Below are 18,234 nucleotides of genomic sequence, written 5' to 3' on the forward strand. Positions count from 1 at the left end.
GGGGCGCCAGGCGGCGCCGCGCGGGAAGTGCCGTAATGCCCTAGAGGCCTGCAGGCTCGGCGACCTCCTGCTTGTGGTGCCCGTGGCCGGGTGTCACCATGGGCCCCGCTCTACTGCCTCTGCCTCCTTCTCCCAGTGGCCCTGAACAGCCCAGGAGGGGCCGGTACCCGTGCCCTGAGTCCCGGCCCTCCGCGGCTTAGCCTCCCTGCAGCCCCTCATTGGAGGAGGCATGGTCTTCTGTGTGGAGAACGAGGACCGTCGCCGACCGCTGCGAAGCACCATGGTCCACTTCCAGGCATCAGAAGTCCAGCAGCTGCTACACAACAAGTTCGTGGTCATCTTGGGGGACTCCAGTGAGTGCTCCTCTAGGATCGCACCTTCAGCCCCACACCTGCAGCCTATTCTCTTTGTCTGGACCCGTGTCTTCATGTCTGATCTTTCTGATCCCTGGTCTGTTCCAGTCCTGCAGGTTTTCTCTTTTCCTTTTCCCACAAACCTTCCACAGGTGTCCTCAGAGATGTCACCTGTCAAACTTTTTACCCCATCCTTGCTCAGCATTTTTCAACCTGACAGTGCCCCATAATTTCCCACAGGGGAGTGGTGGATTGTGCTGTTTGTCCCCCCAGGTGACTTGGCTGACTTCTGCCCCGTGATCTATCTATACTAAGTTAGGGGTGTGGTGTTACTGGCTAATAGGAACAGAGACGGTGCTATAGGGCTTTCTAAGGTCACTTTTCCTCCTGCTTCTAAGTAAGCACTCCACAGAGGTGGGTTGGGCAATCACCCACCCTGGGAAGATGGGAGGCCTGGACTTGGGATGAGCTAAGTTGGGTGAGGCCTGCCTCAGCCTTGGGGTTCTATTTCCCGGCAGTCCAGCGGGCTGTGTACAAGGACCTGGTGCTCCTGCTCCAGAAAGACTCACTGCTTACAGCTGCCCAGTTGAAAGCCAAGGTGAGGGAAGCTCGTCGGCCATGCCAGTGGTGGGCGGGCACAGACCCTGGCCTGGTAGGGTCCTCCTCCCTGGCATAGGTCTGACCAGCTTGGGGGGGGCGGTGGGCAGGGGGAGCTGAGCTTTGAACAGGACCAGCTGGTGGCTGGGGGCCAGCTGGGCGAGCTGCACAACGGCACGCAGTACCGGGAGGTCCGTCAGTTCTGTTCGGGCTCTGGCCACCACCTTGTGCGCTTCTACTTCCTCACCCGTGTTTACTCCGAGTACCTGGAGGGCGTCCTGGAGGAGCTGACTTATGGGCCTACCCCGGACCTGGTGATCATCAACTCCTGCCTCTGGGATCTCTCCAGGTTGGGGGGAGATAGGAAATACTGGTGGGGGGGCCGGGAGGGAGGTATATGTGTGATTTAGAGGCTGTCCACCTCCGTGTTCTTGCTCACCTTATGTGCTTCCCAACAGGTATGGCCGCTTCTCAATGGAGAGCTACCGAGAGAATCTGGAGCGGGTGTTTGTACGAATGGACCAGGTGTTGCCAGACTCCTGCCTGCTGGTGTGGAACATGGCGATGCCCCTGGGGGAGCGTGTCACCGGGGGTTTCCTTCTGCCAGAGGCAAGTGGCTTAGGGCAGCACAAAATGGGGACTGGGGTAACTGGTAGGTAAGAACCCTCCTTCCGGACTCTGCGTCATTTTGCAGCTCTTAGATGTTGCATTTTCTCATTTAGCTCCAGCCCCTGGCAGGCTCTCTGCGGCGAGATGTGGTTGAAGGGAACTTCTACAGTGCTACGCTGGCTGGGGACCACTGCTTCGATGTCCTGGACCTTCACTTCCATTTCCGGCATGCAGTACGGCACCGTCACCGGGATGGTGTCCACTGGGACCAGCATGCCCACCGCCACCTCTCACACTTGCTTCTGACCCATGTCGCCGATGCCTGGGGCGTGGAGCTACCCAAGCGTGACTATCCCCCTGGTGAGCCCTGCCACAAGTGTGTGATATAGCGATGCAGAGAACTTGGAAACAGAGTGGGGAGGAGATACTGAGGGAGAGTAGAGGCCCCTTAAAGGACTATCATTATCCTTGAGTGCTGCTGCTTCATTCCCTGGAGAGGATGAGCTCATAGGCGCAGCATTCCAGTCCAGGTTCCAGTTCTGTATGCTCACATAGTATTGTAGAAGCATTGAACATGTGCCACCATGTCCAAAGACCCCTACCCCACAGAGGATAGCAGGAAAGAAATGGAGTTACTTTAGTTACTTTAGGTATAAGTGGGGTAGAAAGACAGAAAGGGAGGACAGTGTGGTAGAAGCAAAAAATCCCCTTTGCTGTGGCTTTCAGCCTCTTAGTTCCTGCCTGCTCACCAAGCGGGCATCACGACTGATTGTTTCCATGTCTGCTTCTCCCTTGGATCATGTCTTCAAAAGGCAAGATTCTTGCCTTGTTGGCAGCTTACCCATTTTGGCCCCAGGGTCTAGCACGATTACCATGCAGAGAGCAACCATACAGATAGTATTTGTTGAATTGGGGGCAGAAGTCTTGCTAGAAGGCTGTTCGTAGTAGCACTAGAAGGTCTGGGGGCACACAGAGAGCCAAGATTGTCATAGAGGTGGACCTTTAGAACTTGATAGTCAGGAGTCGGTGCGTTGGGAGGTGAGTTAGTGCTTTGATTATATAATTGTCTGATTTCGTTGTTTTTTAGATGAGAAAACTGATCCTCAGCAGAGGGATGCTCTAAAGGTTGTGAGGCTAGTTTATGATGGCTCAGGTCTTCTGAGTCCAGTTTGGAGCTGCAGAAATAGGGAGATCAGATGGAAGTGTCGGGTGGGAGGATGAGTTGGTGGGTTGGGTCAGGGCAGCTACTTGAAGTACTGCGGACTTATGGAGCAGATTTAGAGCCAGTGGTGCTCAACAGAGGGAAGGCAGCTGGGGCATGAGTGAGCTGTGAAGGAGAGAGCAGAAGTCAGAAGGGAAGAGGAGCTGGTAAAGGAAACAAGAAGAGACATGGAAAGAGGCATTTTCAGGGAACTAACAAAACTGTCGGTCAAGTCGTGTGGCTGTCGGGAAGAAAGGATTTGTTGAGTTTGTCAGGAAGTGGGTACAGTTAATAGAAAAAGTGTTGAAGGAGTGGAATAGGGTGGAAAGAGTCAGCGAGCTGTTGAGAAGGGAATGGAAACCGGGAGAAATGATTTTCTTGGGAAATTGAAAGGAAAGGGCCTGCGGGAGAAGGGAGTGATGGGCTCTGTCGGTTTATAAGAGTCACGACGCACATTTATTATTTATGGGGAGGAGCAGGGGAGGGGGGAAAGCTAAAGACGAAGGAGCTGGACGAAGGACAGAGGCTCTGGAGGGGAGCATGAGGTCAGAACAAGGGCAGATTCACTTTTGAGAAAGGTAAGAAAGCAGGAACATACCTCCGGCTTTGAAATGAGCGGGAGTGAGGGAAAAGTGGGTCTAAAGCAGAGGGGAGGGGCCGCTGCCTGGTGGCCTTGTTCTGAGATGAGGGCACAGCGACTTGGAGGTGTGGACAGAGTTCAGGGGGCCTAGCTCTCCAGATCTTCCTAAAACAACCATCCCATTCCTAGACTCGTGGATTGAGGACTGGCCGGAACCGGATCATCTGCTCCAGGGAAACCATGGGCAGCCCCCGGACTTCGGGGAGCAACTTCCCTTGCCCCCACCCTGTCCCTCTCCTCTCCCTCCTCCCATGCCTTTTCCCTTCTCCCTCCCTCAGCCTTCGCTGCCTCCCCTGTTCCCACCCCTCTCCCAGGATGCCCCTTTTTTCCCAGGTCAGCCCTTCCCGCCTCATGAATTCCTCAATTATAATCCAGTGGAAGACTTCTCAGTTCCACCCCACTTAGGTAGGTGCCCGCAGCTTTCCCTCGCTCTTTTCCCAGCCGAGCTCCCTGTGCCCGCATGGATTGAGATGATGGGGTGGTCCCTTGCTCCCCCGAGGCTGGGATTGTCACTGCCGAGTCTGGAACAGCAACTGTAGACTCATTAACCAGCTCACTGCTGGTCACAATTTCGGGATTAGGAGGAAGGGGAAGTGGTATTGCCATTTGGTAGCTGTGCTGCTGAAGCCCAGAAAAACCCACTGGAAAACTTGAGAAGCTTGAGGGCAGAGCTGGGCTCATCCTGCCTGCGCACTCTTACAATGACTGGTTCTTTTATAGGCTGTGGTCCTGGAGCAAACTTTGTGCCTGGCCCTTTGCCACCTCCGGTCCCTGGCCCAGTCCCCCATGGTCACCACCGGGGCCCCGTGGTCCATCGGGGGATGCCACGCTGTGTACCCAATGGCCCCTACCATGTACCGAGGATGGGGGGGCCCTGCAGGCAGCGACTCAGACACTCAGACAGACTGATCCACACATACAAACTGGACAGACGGCCTCCTGCCCATTCGGGGACATGACTTGGGTAGGCTGGATATTGGGCTGGGGTTGGATGTGTCAGTGGTCTCGCAGGGCTTGCTTGCCATCCCTGATTGGGCCCGGGTATCTGCTATGCGCGGTGTTGTTCTTGTCCATTGCTATCACCAATAAAGGCATGGAAGAACAGAGTGGCATCTTCCTGTGTGAAGGAGCGAGTCTCCCAAACTATGATCTTAAAAGCTGGGGAGGCTCCACCCTTTGTTCATCCCACACTGTTTAGAAATCATTGTGTGCATTCTTCTCTTGTCTGACACATTCACTGCTACTCACACCAGAATACATGTGTGCTTAAGAAAGATCTTGGGGGGGTTCTACTGTTGTCAGCAGCTTTTTGGGATTGACACTAAGGTCTGAGTTACAATATTTAAATGGAATTTTGGATCTGGCTACTTCTCTCCTTTACCAGTCTCATGCATCCGTGTGTACATTCAGCATTCAACTATTGGAGGTAGACATGTACCTTGTCTTCCACATTACTTGGAGCATGATGGATACTCCAAAAGTGGTTGAAACCAAACAAGAAACTCCCAAACCCAAGCGGGAAACTGATTCTAAGCCCATCATTTAATAGATGTAATGTGCATGGGAGCAGAGTGATCACAGATCAACTTCTTTGATTGGTGATAGGGAAAACAGAGAATCCCAGTGTAGGAAGTAGGGGGCTGTACCAAACTCTGTAAGGAGGTTAAGAGAGTGGTCTTGACTCTAGATTCACGACTCCTAAGCATCAAGATTGGGATGTGGGCAAAATGGTAGCTGGGGGTAGGAATGGAGCGTTGGGTCTATAAGAGACCTGGGGCAGGCAAATCAGATAACAGAGACCCATTCAAGAACCTTAAGAACTGGATGGCAGAGAAGGATATAGTTTCCTTACATTAACTTTCGTGCTTCTTACTGAAATTTTACCTTAGTAAAGAATGTAGCATTTCACATAAAGGGAATGGAAATAGCAGACCAGAAAAATATTAATCCTTGCGAATGACCTGCTAAATATAAGTGAAAGGGAAGATAGATAAATAAATAAATAAATAAATAAAAGTGAAAGGGAGCTGTTAACACACCCTGGTGCTGGGAAAGCTGGTACAGACAATGTGAGTTAATAAAACTCTTGATAGGGCACTTGAGAATCAAATAAGATAGGGTACAAAGGTACTAGCACAGTGCGTAAAACAAGCTTGGTTTTCTTGTATAGAGACAAAAAAAGAATATACTAAAATGAAAGTTTTGTGTTTTTTTTTTTTTAGGAAAATAGAACTTTAAATTACTTTTTTTTTTTTTTTTTTTGCAGAAGTTACCTAGTTTGCCCAGTCCCTCAAAACCTCTGTCCAGACACTTTCCCCTCTGATTCTGGGCCTTCTCAGTTGCTGGAGAAAACAGCATACCTGGGCTGATTTATAGCTTCACTGGGCCCACTCTTGCTTGCCATTCTGGTCTCTAAAATTCCCTGCCACCTTCTCTCTGGAACCTTTCTTAGGCTTTTCTACTCCCTTGAGACCTCATCCCAAACTGAATTCTCACTCTGTTAGCAATCTGAAGACTGCCGAGTGTGCTCTGTCACCCATCCTTCTACTTCAGCATTGCCATCCCATCATGTGATATGACTTCCTGTCCACAGAGAGGCTTCAAAACCTTTTCTTTAGCATCCCAACGTAGAGAGGGTCAAAATTTAGCATAAGAATGGAATGAAAAGAAATTATTTTGTTGTCAGCTTGTTGTAATATAAGCATACAATATATGACTAAAAAGTTTGGCTCCTCTGCTACCGCTTTTATTCGGTCATGGCTGGTAGACAAGAAACTTAAAAAATACAAGGCATTTAAGTTGTTTCCTGCTCCGTGTTTTGAGATATAAAAAATGGACATTTTATGTGCCTTCAGTATGTAGGTGTATTGTTAGTTAAGCATGACAGAACTCAAACTTTATTATCTGAAAAACCATATTTGACCATGGCTAAGTCACGTAATAAGGCAAGCTGACATGACTCCCTCTCATACATGGAATTTTGGTTTTTAAAGGATGGCTCCACCATCCCTTTCTTTGCTATACCAAGATATTCCTGAAAGGAGTAAAAGATGCCTGAGCACATCAGTGGTGACACCAGCCTTTATTTTCCTGGCTAGGTGTGGGGTATCTTTTAAGAAAATCAAAATTATCTTTTTAAGACATTTTAGCCAAACTGAAAGTTTCTCAAGTAGATAACTTGCCTTCTGTTGTATTATCCAGTTCTTTGCATATGTGTTGTCCCTTGATCAAGGTTAAGGACCAAAAAAATCTACAAAATTCTTGATGGTGGAACCTTAGCAGCAGTTCCTTTTAAATCACTGTCAAGTCAAAGGTGTCTGTGAACAGCAGTTCCTGGGGCATTGCCTGGGAATCCTGGTTTGCCCAGGTGTAGGATGAACACACACACGGAGTTCCTATCCCAATAAGCTCTGACTTTTAGATGGATGTATTCTTTGATTTGGAGGGCTTCACAATTTCTACACGTTAACTATATTTTGCAAGTATACAAATACCACATATCAATTTAAAAATTTGTTTTCTGGTTACATATTTGAAGACGTTAAATCAAGTTCTTTTATTTTTTTAGACAAAATATTTGAAAGGCAAGAAGTCAGTATAAGGGAGGCAAGAATATAGGAAATAGTCAAGGGAACCAAATATAGTTGGAGATGGTTGCTCAGAAGGAAAAAAAATAACTTGTCCAAAGCTGGTTGCACCCAAACTGACAATATCAGAAAAGACAGCTCTTCACCCCAGGGGGAATGGGAGATCATGGGACATGGCAGGCCCAGGAGCCTGAGACTCTGAGCCAGCCAGATTGCGCCTGTCTCTCCCCAGATGCTCCCGGGCTCTGCCCTCGATGCTGACTGGCTTTCTGACTGAGGGGCCAAAGCTGGAGATTTGGGGTAAGGGTGAAGAGCTAACAAAGACGCCATTGTCGCCACCGTAGGCCCTAGATGCTCCTCCCTAGACCCGGGATCTACCCGCGTTCTCTGCGCTTGGGATGCGCTTGGGGTGCGCTTGGGGTGCCTCTCGCCTCCTCTCGCGCCGAGCCCGACACTCCGCTGCCAGAGCTGGAGGTCTCCGCCAGGGGGCGCCTTGCACCGTCTGTCGCCGCGTCCACCTGCTGTGATTCTGGGTATTTTTGATGCTCCGAAAGGGGTATCTTTCCTATGTGGGTGCCCACAGCCCTCCGATCCCTGGCTAGACCTGTACTTTCTAAGTCTAAGCATCAGGTCTTCCCGCCCGCTCTGCCTCGATGCCCACCAGCCACTGCCGTCTACGCCAGCACCTGAGTTGGGGAGAGCGCGATGCCGTCAGCAGCCGGTACCGCGTGGTCTGCAGCAGGAATCCAGGACGCCCCGCAGGATCCCTCGCCTTTACCTTCCCCCATCCTCAGCCGGTAGGAAGAGATGCTCCTCCCGGCTCTGAGCACCTCTAGCCCGACGCTGCCTCTTCGCTCCCCGACTCGTGTGCACCCGGGCACCGGGGCATCCGTGCCCTGCACCTGCTCCCTTGGGCGATCTCCCTTCCAAGCGCAGACCGCCTCCTTCCCCCGGCCCCCCATGTTTGGCCTCCTCCCGCCTCCCTCTTCCTGTGCCCACGGACTGCTCTGTGCTAGAGCCGCTTCCCCAACGCCTCGGCCACGACTTATCCTTTTCCCTGCACCCAGGAGCCGGGGAGGGGGCCCCTTCGTGGTTCTCGCAGCTGCCCCCCACCCCTCGGCACTGCCTCCTTCCAGAGACCACTCTCCTTCCCCCACTGTCCCTCAAGGGGTGGCCCCAGAGCGAAGACCCCTTGATGTCGGGCTCCTGATCACTGCTCCTGTTCACTGGGGCACAGGAAGTCCTCCCGGGATGTGCGTTTGTTTCTGTGGGTCCCCTCTCTGCTTCCTTAGTTGCAAGGCCCCTCGCATTGATACCTACTCAGCTGAGGTTGATGTGCTTGTTCTTCCGACCAGACCTAGGGGCTAGTGGGGCTTACCGCCCCTCCTCACTCAAGGCCACTGAGGTCGGTGGGACAGTAGTTCCTTCTTGGACCAAACCATTAAGACTCAAAATTCCATCCTGCTTCCCCCAGGCTTGCATTTTTAAGCCCTTCTAAATGGATGACCTTGTTTACATCTGAAGGAATTTCAGAAATGTCATTTTTTCTTTCAGTTCTTAAGGTCCCTCACTGTATTCCTTTATCTCTACATCTGGTTCCCATGTACAAGCCCCTAGAGTTGGTCATAGCCTCTGTTTATCTTTTGTTTTTACGTATTTTGCAACAACAAAATAAGTGCCTTGTTTTGCTGGCATGTCTTTTAAATTTGTGTAAAAGGAATTGTATTATTTCTCATTCATTTTCACTCCTGCTAGGATTTCCAGATCAATCCATGTGGCATCCACTCCTGCTGCTCCTTTCCACTTTGCTCATCCACTGTATTTTTCTTTTCCATCTCCCTCCCACCATCACCGACAGTGCGATCATCATTCCCAAACATACCCGTTTTATGCAGTGCTTCTCAAGTACTAGTGTGCTTTCTTAGATGCAAGGCCTGGGCCTCCTGTTAAAATGCAGGCTTGTGATTCAGCACCCTGGAGTGGGGCTCAGCACTCTGATTTTTAGCCAGTTCCCAGGTGACGACTGGAATGATGGTCCTGGGCTCACACTTTGAAAACCAGGTCGTTATGGACCTCTGTGAGAATTCATTTTGGGTTGCTGGGTGAAGGGTATGTGTTAATTTAATTTGATAAGAACTGTCCACCTGCTCTCCACTCTGGCTGCCACCGTCTCACCTCACACCAGTAGGGTAGGAGGGCAGGAGGCAGATATTTGTGTGGGGGAAGGGAGAAGGTCTTCTCCTTGCTCCTGCCCATATCATGACCCCCTCTCCACAACATGTGTCTGGTCTGGACCCAAAGCTTCCTCTTCCCCTTAATCAGAGTGACTCAAGGCTCCAGAGTGATGTCCCGGCCAGCAATGCACAGCCAAGTCCGCAAGAGACCCAAGCCTCACATCTCACTTTATCTCCAACAGAAGCTCTTATGAACAGGCATTGAGAACCATGGGGTCTTGAGTTTGGCTGGATTTCCTCCATCACTTTCCTTTAACAGCCTGTAATGCGATATGGGACTCAAGAAACCCAGCCTTGCCACTGGCCAGTAGTTATCCTGAGCCTGAAAATGAGACCATAATGGCATGGCTGCAATTTGTGGCTCAAGGCACCATTCTAGCAACTTTAACCACATACCAGGAGGCCCGCAGGGACCCAAAGACAGATCTTCTGTCTTTCCTTTTACCCATGAGGAAAAGGAAGTTTGAGAAGGTGTAGCAATTACCACAAGGCCATGGAGCTGGAAAGCGACAGTGCTGGGATTCGAACCTATGCTAGCCCCAGGGCCACCCCATCTGCATGCCCTGCCTTGCCCTTGCTACCAAGCCATATTTCAGGAAGACTCACAAGGGATGGGAAAGAACGACTGTGCCTGGGATTTCCAGGCACTGGTGCTGAAGGCATCTAACCAGTGGCAAGGCTGGGTTACAAAATTGACAGCAAATGATCCAGGGTTCCAGAAGTTGGTCCCTGATTTCTGAGTATTTAAGTGGCAGGAGTGGGGGACTTAGGATCTAAGGCTTCAGGAAAGGGATCTTAGGCTTAGACACACAGTGGGGTTAGGACGGGTGGGAGTTGGGGAGAGTCAGGAGTTGGGTGGAGTCAGGAGTTGGGTGGGGAGTGTCCTGCTGGTGGCTAAAGCTGTCTAACCATGCCTTACTTGGTAGCAACTGATCACTCACTGTTTTGTTCAGAGGACCAACAGATGTGTGAGCGGCCAGTGTCCAGCACATTAAGGGATGCCACATTCTAAGACTCTCTCTGTGCTGGGAGCAGCTTGTTGGGTGGGTTTTAGAAACCATGGACTATATTTTCTCCATTCACACAGCTGTGCAAGCATCTCCTGGCACCACACCCTGCGCCCCCCTCCCCACCCCGCCCCTAGAATTTCACAATCAGAAGACAGCATTTCACATCTGCACATTTTGAGATTTCACAGCACACCACCTTTCACTTCTTGTCCATGCCCATCCATCCTGTGTCTACCATTTTGGGGTCAAAATTGCATCCATAACAGTATTTCTCTGAAGGCCCAGGAAACTTCCTGCTCTGTCAGCAGCCTTTGGAGTCAAAAAACCTTTTGAGCCTACAGAGTGTTCTTAGAGTTCAATAGAATATCTTATAGTCTTCTGGTCTTTACAAAATATTTCATATATAGGCAGTGCCTTTGACTCACAAGTCCATGATGAGGTTGGGACCCACTTAACATGGAGGTGTAAAAGGATTAACTGGCCAAGGCCACCCGTTGTGTGAGGGGGTGAAATGGGACATCTTGATAGTCTTAAGGATTTGACACTCTCTGTGGTCCTCACTACTCTGTGGACCCATTTCCCAGATTAGGGGATGTGAACTGAGGCAGGAGGTAGGAAATCTAGGGAGTGGGCAGGAAGGTCTGGGAGGCAAATTGAGGCCTCTCATGGAGCTTCTGGCAGCCTTCTTCCAGCTAGTTTTCTGTCAACAATCCCTAGAGCCTGGGAAATGGAAAGAGGGTACCTCTTCTTTCGAGACAGTCTCAGGGTCCCCAAGTAGTTCTCAGAGAGTCTGAAGACGAGACTGCTGAGTAACTGCAAGAAAAAGAGGCTGCCAGCTGCTAAGGGGAACCCAGTGGATGTCACCACATCCACATGGGAGCTCTTGGTGGCTTGGCCAAACCTGGCCCCTAGCTAAACTGTGTGTCCTGTCCCCTCTTCTCAAAACTCCGGACTCCCTACCCCAAGTACCTGCAGCATCAACTTGAGAGAAATGCCCAGGGGTCAGGCCAGTCCACCCTGCCAGCTCCAGAAACATCACACGTGTCCTGACCAGTGCTAAGGACTGGGGGGGTCCAGGGCCTGCCAAGGCAGGGAGGTTCTGGTCCCACCACCCTCCCTTTCCCCAGGGCCTCAGGCCCTAGGCCAGGGCTCAACAGACACAGGCAGCGGGGTGGGGTTGCCCTTCTATTGGTCCAAGTCCTGAGTGTGACCTGGGTGAGACATGGAGGCAAGGAGGCCCACGAGGCTCAGAAGCGTGGAGAAAAGCAGCAGGAAGGAGGCGGTGAAGAGCAGGGCCGGGAGAGCACTGAGCACTAACAGCAGGACGGCCGGCAGCAGGTGGCGCCACACCGCAGCCATGACGGGCCACAAGGAGCTCAGCAGGTGGGAGCCGGTGGTGAAGAGCGCGTGGCACAGCATCAGCGCCAGCAGCAGGTAGAGGATCCCCTCGAGACCCCACAACACACGCTGCAGTGGCTGCCGCCAGCCAGATGTGCTCCACCAGTGGGCCCAGCTACGGGGCACGTGGCACGAGCACCAGCGCACCCAGTCCTGCCGTGTGACCCAGGTCGACCAGGGGGCTGCCCGCTGCGGCCCCTCGCCAGCCCCAACGGCCATGGCATCGGTCTCCACTCGTGGCTGCTGCATCGTGACTGGTGCACCTGGGGAGAGGACCAGGCCAGCTGCAGGAGCAGCTGGAGACAGAGGGGTCAGGAAGGCACCCACGTCGGGGGGGGGGGGGGGGGGGGTTGGGAGTTGGGGCCAGGGATTACCTCTGGCTGAGTCACCTAAGTCATGTTGTTTCCTGAGGCACCCAGGCCAGCCTGGCAGCCAGGGCCAAGCGCCCACTCCCACTCACCCACACCCTCCCCAGGGGAGCCCCATTGTGACCCGGCTGGGGTGGGGTCCAACTAAGAGGGGAGCCACTGCAGGTGTGAGGCTCAACTGAGTTCCTCTCTGTGGAGCCACCGGGCTGTCAGGGGAGCTTGGCGAACCCACAGAGAGAATTTCTCACGCTTTCTTGTGGGAAGCCCTCCCTGACTCCCTGTCCCTTCCTTGATGGGTTCTGCTCTCCTCCCTTGCAAGTCTTTCTCTCTGGACCCTCATTCTCTAGAATCACAAAAGAGGCTGGCAGGGCCACCCCAACCCACAGGCTGCCACATCCTGCCCTGGGTTCCCTGTTCCTTATCTCACTTCACACATGGACCCAAGGATCTACTGTCTCTATTGTGGGGCCAGAGGTCTCCTGGGGTATAGTTTGGGGATAAGAGGTTCCCTCCTGCCTGCCCAGCTCAGGGTTGAAGAAAGAAGGCCCAAGGAAGCAGCAGGGCCAGTGTATTTCTGCAAGGCACACAGTGATCCAGAAGGGCACTCAGACCCAAGGATGGAGGCAGAAAGCCAGGCCCAGCAGGGCCAGGGGCATGCCACGGGCTCCCAGGAGCAGCCCCAGGCCCAGAAGCAGCAGTAGCAGAGCATCCTGAAGGCTGAGTTGTCTTGGGACCACCACCATCGGTAGGAGTAAAGCTTCCTGCTGTCCTGGACCCTCACCGGCCCCTTGACTCTGGCCTCCTGTGAGAAGGGCGTGCTGTGGCCAGGTGGGATCTACAGGCCTGCGGAGAGAGAGGGTTGAGTTGAACATCAGGAAGCTGACCACTTGCTTACCTGCCCATACTTTCCCACCTGCCAGGTTGATGTCCACTTACCTGTGGAGCAGGTCAAAGGTCAGGAAACTGAGCAGTAGCAGCAGCAGCAAGGCTGGGCCAATGGTGGAAAAGACTGCCGGAACTGACAGCCCCAGTGCCCCCAGCCCTAGGACACTGTCCAGGAGCTGGGCAGGGCTAGGGTCCCAGGGGGACACACATGGACACACTGGACTACCTGACCCCTCCCCAGCACCCAGGCCCCTGGGGGAGACTGGGATGGGATGAACAAGGGTTTGGGGCCTGGGTAAGCAGAGCTGGATCATGGAGGAAGGTGGCCCTTACGGGAAGGGCACTTGTATGGGGGTAGGAGTGTGGGAGGGGCAGGGCCCTGCAGACACTCAAGGGTAAGCTCAGGGAATGGAGAACTGGGCTTTTTGGGAACCTCCCCTTCCCCACATGCCCACCCACCAAACCTTCCTCACCTCCTCCCCCTTTGGTCAGCCATTCTGGGACTGGGCAGCTGGGGTATTGTGACCTACTGCCAGGTGGGCCCCAGGGCCCCTAGGGGGCTGCTGCTGGCTCTGGTCTCATAGGAACTGGTGGCTTAGTTGGGGCTTAGCCAGAAGGAGGTCAGCAATTTCTGATAACTAAGATTCTTCCTCTTGCCTTCGTTAATTCTCTGCACTAGGCCCTCCCATGGGGAACTGAGTCACAGGAAAGCATTCTAACCCTATTGCGGCCTAGACAGCTGACCAAGGGAGGCAGGACTGTTTTCTTTGCCCAGGGATCTTTCAGGACTGTGGCCCTGGCATGTAGAGCTAGGCCCTGCCAGGAAGCTACCTGGGGCTTTCTGGGGATGGGCCTCCACATGACCTACTAAATGGGGCAGGAGGAGCTGTTCAGGTGTTCTGAGCACTATGGTTTGTGGGAGGTATTTCAGATACCTGGGTTTCAGAAACAGCATAAAGCAGGTGAATGTGGGACCTCCCTGGTGGTGCAAGGGGTTAAGGCGCAGCCTATGAAGCTGTCAGCAACCACTGCAGCACGAGTTCGATCCCCGGCCAGGGAGCTCCCCACAAGGCGCAGCAGACCTCTCCTGTCTCGCCTGCTGCTCCCCTCAGCAGTGTTTTTCAGTCAATCTGCCTATTTTGCTCCCCACTCTCTCTCTGGTGAATCCTCTCAACGCCCCCCCCCCATACCTCTGGACTGTACCCCAGTTCTTGTATGCATAAATAAATAAATCTTTTTTTTTTAAAAAAGGAGGTGAATGTAGGAAGACTTTAACATAGTAACCTCCAAACTGGAGGTTAAGGTTGCCCTCTGAGAATGAAATTAAGGACCACAAGAGTGTCTTGAAGAGACAGGTCACCTGGAAAAGAAACTTTTGCCGCTGATAATGGCAGTTAGTTAACAGAGGTTCAGCACAGCTCAGCTTCGTGACTTTTGAGGCAAGAGTGGAGATAAGTCATAACTGAGAGAGATTAATCCGTGTGACATACTATACTTTGAGGGAAACTGATGGGGATAGGGTGAGGAGAAGAGTATCATGCAGTCCCCAGAAGGGGAGGTAGAACCAGACTCAGGCTACACATCTCCCTCTAGCAGGTCCTGTCCAAAGACTCGTGTCTGGTGACCTTGACATCTTTGGTGGTGACAAGCTCAACAGCCCATAGGGTTAATACCTCTGGCCCTTGAGACCATTCATTGATTCCTCTTGCTCTGGCTCTTCCCAGAGCAATAAAGCAATACCCACAAAATTCTGAGGGATCAGGATTTCCAATCTAGAGAAGTGTATCTGTCCACATGATGATCAAGCGTGAAGATAGAGTAAGACATTTCAGGCCACGTAAGTTTTCAAAAATTTGATCTTGCCTACATTCTTTCTTAGGAAGTTATGGGAGAATGTGCGTCAGCAAAACAAGGAATTACACTAAGGGACAGTATGGAATTCAAGAAATGAGGCCAAACTGAAGTGGAAAATGTCCAAAGTTATGTTGAAATTGACAGTAAAGGGGACAGCACTGAAACAACTGATGCCATGGGAGTCCCGTTACATCAGCATTCCAACCCAGGTGCAATAAGCAAGTTTGCTTTCCTTATCATTTGTAAATTCTCCTTTTGTCTGATGGATTCATGGCTGGTCTTTACACCAACAAGGCTGCATTCCAAGAGGAGGGGGAATGACAGAGTAAGCCAACTCCCCTTATCGGCTGCTGGCCCCGTTCCCCCTCCCATTGTGTAACCCCCTTTTTTCTTTCCCTCGTCTGAAGGACAACATGTAATCTACCCATGTAACCTATGTTAAAATAACTGAGTATAAAAGGAAACTTTTGTGTATGCTCAGGGCGCAGACCTCTCCCTGCCTGGTGCCCACTAGTGTGATAACAGTAAACCTGTACCCACCTGACGGTAGAGTGCTTTTTGGTCCTTCTAGCCTGGCGGAATAGTTTTCCTGAACAAAGCCAGGTGAGGGATGGTGAGACTGGCAGGGCGTATCAGTTGTGTTCCTGGTGGAGAAAGCAAGTAACCCAGCCTGGAATCAAAAGATAGATGCTGGGCCTCCCCGGTGGCGCAGCTGTTGAGCGCTGGGTTGCGAAGCTGCCCTCGGCCTCTGAGGTGCCAGTTCGATCCCCGGCTGCTCCCCGGCCACCAGAGGAGGGTCCCACATGGTGCGCAGACCTCTCCTGCCACCCGCTGCTCCCCTCAGCAGTGTACTTCGGTCCTTCTGCCTGCTCTGCTCCCTGCTCTTGCTCTGGTGAATTCTCCCCTCACCCTCCCGTGACTGTACCCAGTGCTTGTATAAAAATAAATAAATAAATAAAAACAAACAAATAAATAAATAAATAAAACTTGCCTCAATTAAAAAAAAAACAAACAAAAAACAAAAGATAGATGCTCCAGGGGGGTGAATGCAGAAGAAAATGAAATTCATTATCTGCTGCTTTTAGACATGCTCAAAATACTTGGTAAGTTCTGTTGGAAGTTTTGGGATTGAATTAGCAATTGGTATCTAGAAAACCAAGATAAAACAAAGTAATTGCTAACTCCAGGGAACATAAAAAGTACACCAAAATATTGACATGGGTTTAAGTACTGAATATTGACTGCAAACAATGATTTAAATCTTTTGAGAGGATTAAATGAGGGGAAATGTAGGTTTGTATACTCGCACATTTGTGTTTGGGAGTGTGTTAGGAAAGCTAAATCCTTAATTTCATAGTAGGAAACCCACAGATCACATTTAAACATAGAAAAATCAAGAAGCAACAATTGAAGCATTGAGGGAAATACAAGGAGAAATAACAAAAAGAATTAAAAGTGGCTGCCTTGAGAATGGAGAAGTGTAGAAAAGAGTGCTCTGTTATAAACCTAAAAATGTAAAACTTTAATCTATAGTATCTTGATAAAAATATTGTGGGGATAGATCCTCCCAGGATGAATAAAATACCAACTTCCTCGTGTCCTGTGGGTGTACTCTCGTGCCTTGAGATAACATTTCCATGAATGGCATCAAACACAGAAGGTTGTGAATCTCGTGCATTTTAGATGGAACCACTGGAAAATCTCCATCTAGAGCTTCTCAGCCTTTAATGTGCACGTGACATGAGGCTGAATCCTCTGGGGATCATGTTAAAATGCAGATTCTGATTGATGGGTCTGGGGTACTGATCTTGCATTTCTAACAAGCTCCCAGGGGATGCTGATGCTGTTGGTCCTCAGCCACATTTGAAGAGCAAAGCTCTCAACGACAGTGATGAACATCAGAACATCAGAAAGGCAGTTCGGGAGGTGGTGGTGAAGGGAGGATGGAAAAGTGGGGAGATGCCTCCCTGTGCATCTAAGTGCACAGGGAAAGCCTATGGAAGCAGAAGGCATTGAAAGGCAATCTGAATGGTGAGGACCTGACCTTGGTGAGCAAGCGCAAAATCCCTGTACTTGGCTGGCTCTAGTGTTATATGGCACACAAAGGAAACATGGACACCAGGGCTAACAAGAAGCAGGTTTAAATACACTGGTGCTGACTCAGTGGATTCGAATCACAAGGCTGAGCCCTCTTTGTAGGAAATCAGGGGCATATATGCACTTTAGTTTCTACAAGGTTCTGGGTGGGCTTGCATTGAGCTATACATGGTCAACTATGACGTGGCTACATACCAAGAGGTGAGTCATAGAGTTGCATACCAAGGGTGAGCAAAGGGTCAGCAGTCACGGGACCACTCAGATCCATCCTGCCTCATGGTGGTGCATGGTCTAACATGAAGCCAGATTCATACCAGGGACTAAGTTGCACACCAGGAACTGGGCAAAAGGTTGTTGCTAAGGTCCCCAGGCTGCTTACCTCAGGCCACCAAGCTTCACAAGCACACGAGACTAGCCAGCATGGCTGCGCAGCTGGAGGGACAGGAGGGACAGCTGGGGAGAGGGTGGGTGAGATGAGATTGGAGAGGTGTGGGTGAAGAACCTTCTTCTGAAGATCATGGCAGGCGAGCCCTCCCTCTAGGACTTAAGCCAGGAGGAGCATGTCATGATGTGGCTGCCGTGCAGGGCATGACTTAGAGGATGTGGACCTTCAGGAGTCAGAGATATCCTAGCTCCCTCATTGCCTCACGCCCTTCAGAGAAACTTAGATGAGGGTGGGGGCCAGAGACAGGGAAGTAGCCAGGTGGGCTTGCAGCGGGGAGCAACCCTCAGGGTCTGATCAGACCAGTTTCTGTTTCCACCTGAGCCTGTCCTAGCTGCTGCCTCTCAGGAAGCATTTCCCACAGTACCTGTTCCATAAGTAGCACCCGATTTGCACCTTGGGGAGCCTGTGCTTTGGCATCCTGTAAGTTTTTCTGGGACCTGGCAGTGGTCATCCAGACTGGGCATTCCAAGGTGGGTCCCTGACCTATGTGGGCAGGGTTACTTCCTTTCAGGGAGTCCCTGGTCCTCTACCCAGAGCACAGGGGATAACCCAATGCTTGGAGGAGCTCCAGCGCGCACCCCGAGGTTGTCCCTGCTGGCAGTGGGCTTCATCCAGGGCAGCTGAGCGGTATTCCTTTCGAGAGGTCTCGTAAGACTGGCCTGCAAAAATGGTGCCCACGCGCTCATTTTAGGTGGCTTAAATTGCTTATACCGACAGTGGCATGCACAAATATTTGCTCAGGGCCTGGTGTACTCCGGAGGATTTCTGACCTCTTCTGGGCAACGCTTCTTTTGTGGGAATAGCGGTATCTCCCTGGCCTGCTCCTTGCAAGGGCAGACCACTGGCCAGAGCACAGTGGACTCACTTCCTTCATTCTTGTGTGTGTGTGTGTGTGTGTGTGTGTGTGTGTGTGTGTCCCTGGAGTGGGGGGAATCCAGGGGGTTTTGCATTTTTGG

At 51.5% G+C, this 18,234-nt stretch overlaps 3 protein-coding genes across 4 annotated transcripts; 1 reads left to right on the forward strand and 2 right to left on the reverse strand.

The window, feature by feature from the left end:
• Positions 1-214: 214 nt before the first annotated feature.
• On the forward strand, positions 215-4,464 carry PCED1A (PC-esterase domain containing 1A; the record flags this gene model as incomplete). 2 transcript variants are annotated; one of them, XM_084247321.1, is made up of 7 exons in its annotated part: positions 215-353; positions 872-951; positions 1,061-1,299; positions 1,409-1,559; positions 1,673-1,919; positions 3,530-3,805; positions 4,121-4,464. In XM_084247321.1, 7 exons carry the CDS (start codon positions 230-232, stop codon positions 4,357-4,359), a joined length of 1,356 nt encoding a protein of 451 aa, XP_084103447.1. In that variant the 3' UTR covers positions 4,360-4,464. The 2 variants fall into 2 exon arrangements, with proteins under 2 accessions (XP_084103447.1, XP_084103448.1); XM_084247322.1 differs by having other exon boundaries at positions 230-353; positions 1,214-1,299.
• Positions 4,465-11,416: 6,952 nt separating this feature from the next.
• TMEM239 (transmembrane protein 239) lies at positions 11,417-11,896 on the reverse strand (the record flags this gene model as incomplete). The annotated part of the gene is made up of 1 exon (XM_084247653.1): positions 11,417-11,896. The coding sequence occupies exon 1, from the start codon at positions 11,876-11,878 to the stop codon at positions 11,417-11,419; it is 462 nt and encodes a 153-aa protein (XP_084103779.1). The 5' UTR covers positions 11,879-11,896.
• A 706-nt stretch (positions 11,897-12,602) lies between these two features.
• Positions 12,603-13,196, reverse strand: LOC311180206 (uncharacterized protein C20orf141; the record flags this gene model as incomplete). Its single annotated transcript, XM_084247872.1, has 2 exons — positions 12,603-12,840; positions 12,934-13,196. 2 exons carry the CDS (start codon positions 13,194-13,196, stop codon positions 12,603-12,605), a joined length of 501 nt encoding a protein of 166 aa, XP_084103998.1.
• Between the last annotated feature and the right edge of the window lie 5,038 nt (positions 13,197-18,234).

This window comes from Talpa europaea, assembly GCF_964194135.1.
Source record: "Talpa europaea genome assembly, chromosome: 11".
Taxonomy (NCBI): Eukaryota; Metazoa; Chordata; class Mammalia; order Eulipotyphla; family Talpidae; genus Talpa; species Talpa europaea.